The sequence below is a fragment of the Octopus bimaculoides genome, chromosome 3 (assembly GCF_001194135.2).
Source record: "Octopus bimaculoides isolate UCB-OBI-ISO-001 chromosome 3, ASM119413v2, whole genome shotgun sequence".
Lineage (NCBI taxonomy): Eukaryota > Metazoa > Mollusca > Cephalopoda > Octopoda > Octopodidae > Octopus > Octopus bimaculoides.
Genome location: NC_068983.1, coordinates 43718453 through 43719698, shown reverse-complemented (window position 1 = coordinate 43719698; position 1246 = coordinate 43718453). Strand labels below are relative to the sequence as shown.

The window sequence follows — 1246 nt, the reverse complement described above, 5'->3', positions numbered from 1 at the left end:
ATATATGCATAAGAGTTATTGGTATCTAAAGACCCAAAGAGTGGCAGGTAACGCTAAGCAAGTGCAATGGACAGACCGTAGTTAAGCTCTTGGTTCAATAGTGATACGAGTGATGAATCTAATGTGGGTCTTGTATTAGCGTGCATGTATATATATATATTAGACAAAATGAAATAAAAAAGGCAAGGCTGTGAGGAGTTTTCAGGACATTTATCAGGAAAAAGATATAGATATAGTCTTATAGCTATCCACAATATCCCAGAAACAGCTATAAGACTATATCTTTATCTTTTATAAATGTCCTGAAAACATGTATGTATGTATGAGTGTATGTGTGTGTACGTATGAATGTATGTATGTTTGTATATATGCATGTATGTCTGCATGCGTCTATGTATGCATATATAAATGCGTGTATGCACGCATGTATGTATACATCTATGAATGTGTGAACCTATAAATGTATGTATGCATGTATGTATGCAAATATAAATGAATGCTTGTATGCATGCATGTATGTATGTCTATTTGTATATCTTTCTGTCGGTCTATCTGTCTGTCTGCCTGTCTGTATGTATATATGTATGTATGTCATTATTCGGTTTTATTTCAAGAGTTCTTGCCAATAGAGAAAGAGAGGCTTGTAACCCAGATCCAAGGCTCCTTAATTGGAATTCCAACATCAACAACGGTATTTTTGTTTGTATGTATGTATATATGTATGTTTGTTTTATGTATGTATTCCCATGCATATACTTGCATATCTAGACATGTTCATATATATTTAAATGATGAACTTCTGGAAAGTTTTACAGATTTTTACATTTCCAGTGATTGATTGGGTCTGTAGTCTTCGAATAAGCTTTCTCCTTTCTGGATTGAGAAGCCTAATTACTCAAGATTGGTATTTAGGCAATGTGTTTCATATATCAGGGTCTCAATAATTACAGGTATAAACCTGAACTTGTATTCTGGATATAGTAATTGCAGATTTCTCAATAGATCAGCATGTGTTTTCTTTTTCACTGATCTTCAGCTTTATGTTAACATCCGTTGGGAAGCCGTGCACAATTTCTCTTCTCTATCATTTTATTGAGGTCTTCACTGGGACACTCCACCAGTACTCCTTTATGTATGTATGTATGACTGTACGTATGCAGGTACGCATGTGGGTACGCATACATGAAAGATTGTTTGCATTGATGTATGTATGTATGTATATATATATATATATATATATATATAT

At 33.5% G+C, this 1246-nt stretch overlaps 1 protein-coding gene across 1 annotated transcript in view; it reads right to left on the bottom strand.

Moving 5' to 3' along the window:
* LOC106875361 (uncharacterized) overlaps nt 1-1246 on the bottom strand; it is a 142593-nt gene that overhangs the window by 84881 nt on the left and 56466 nt on the right. Inside the window, exon 22 of the mRNA XM_052966732.1 lies at nt 949-971. Within this exon, the coding sequence (XP_052822692.1) occupies nt 949-971 (23 nt within the window). The remainder of the gene's footprint in view (nt 1-948; nt 972-1246) is intronic.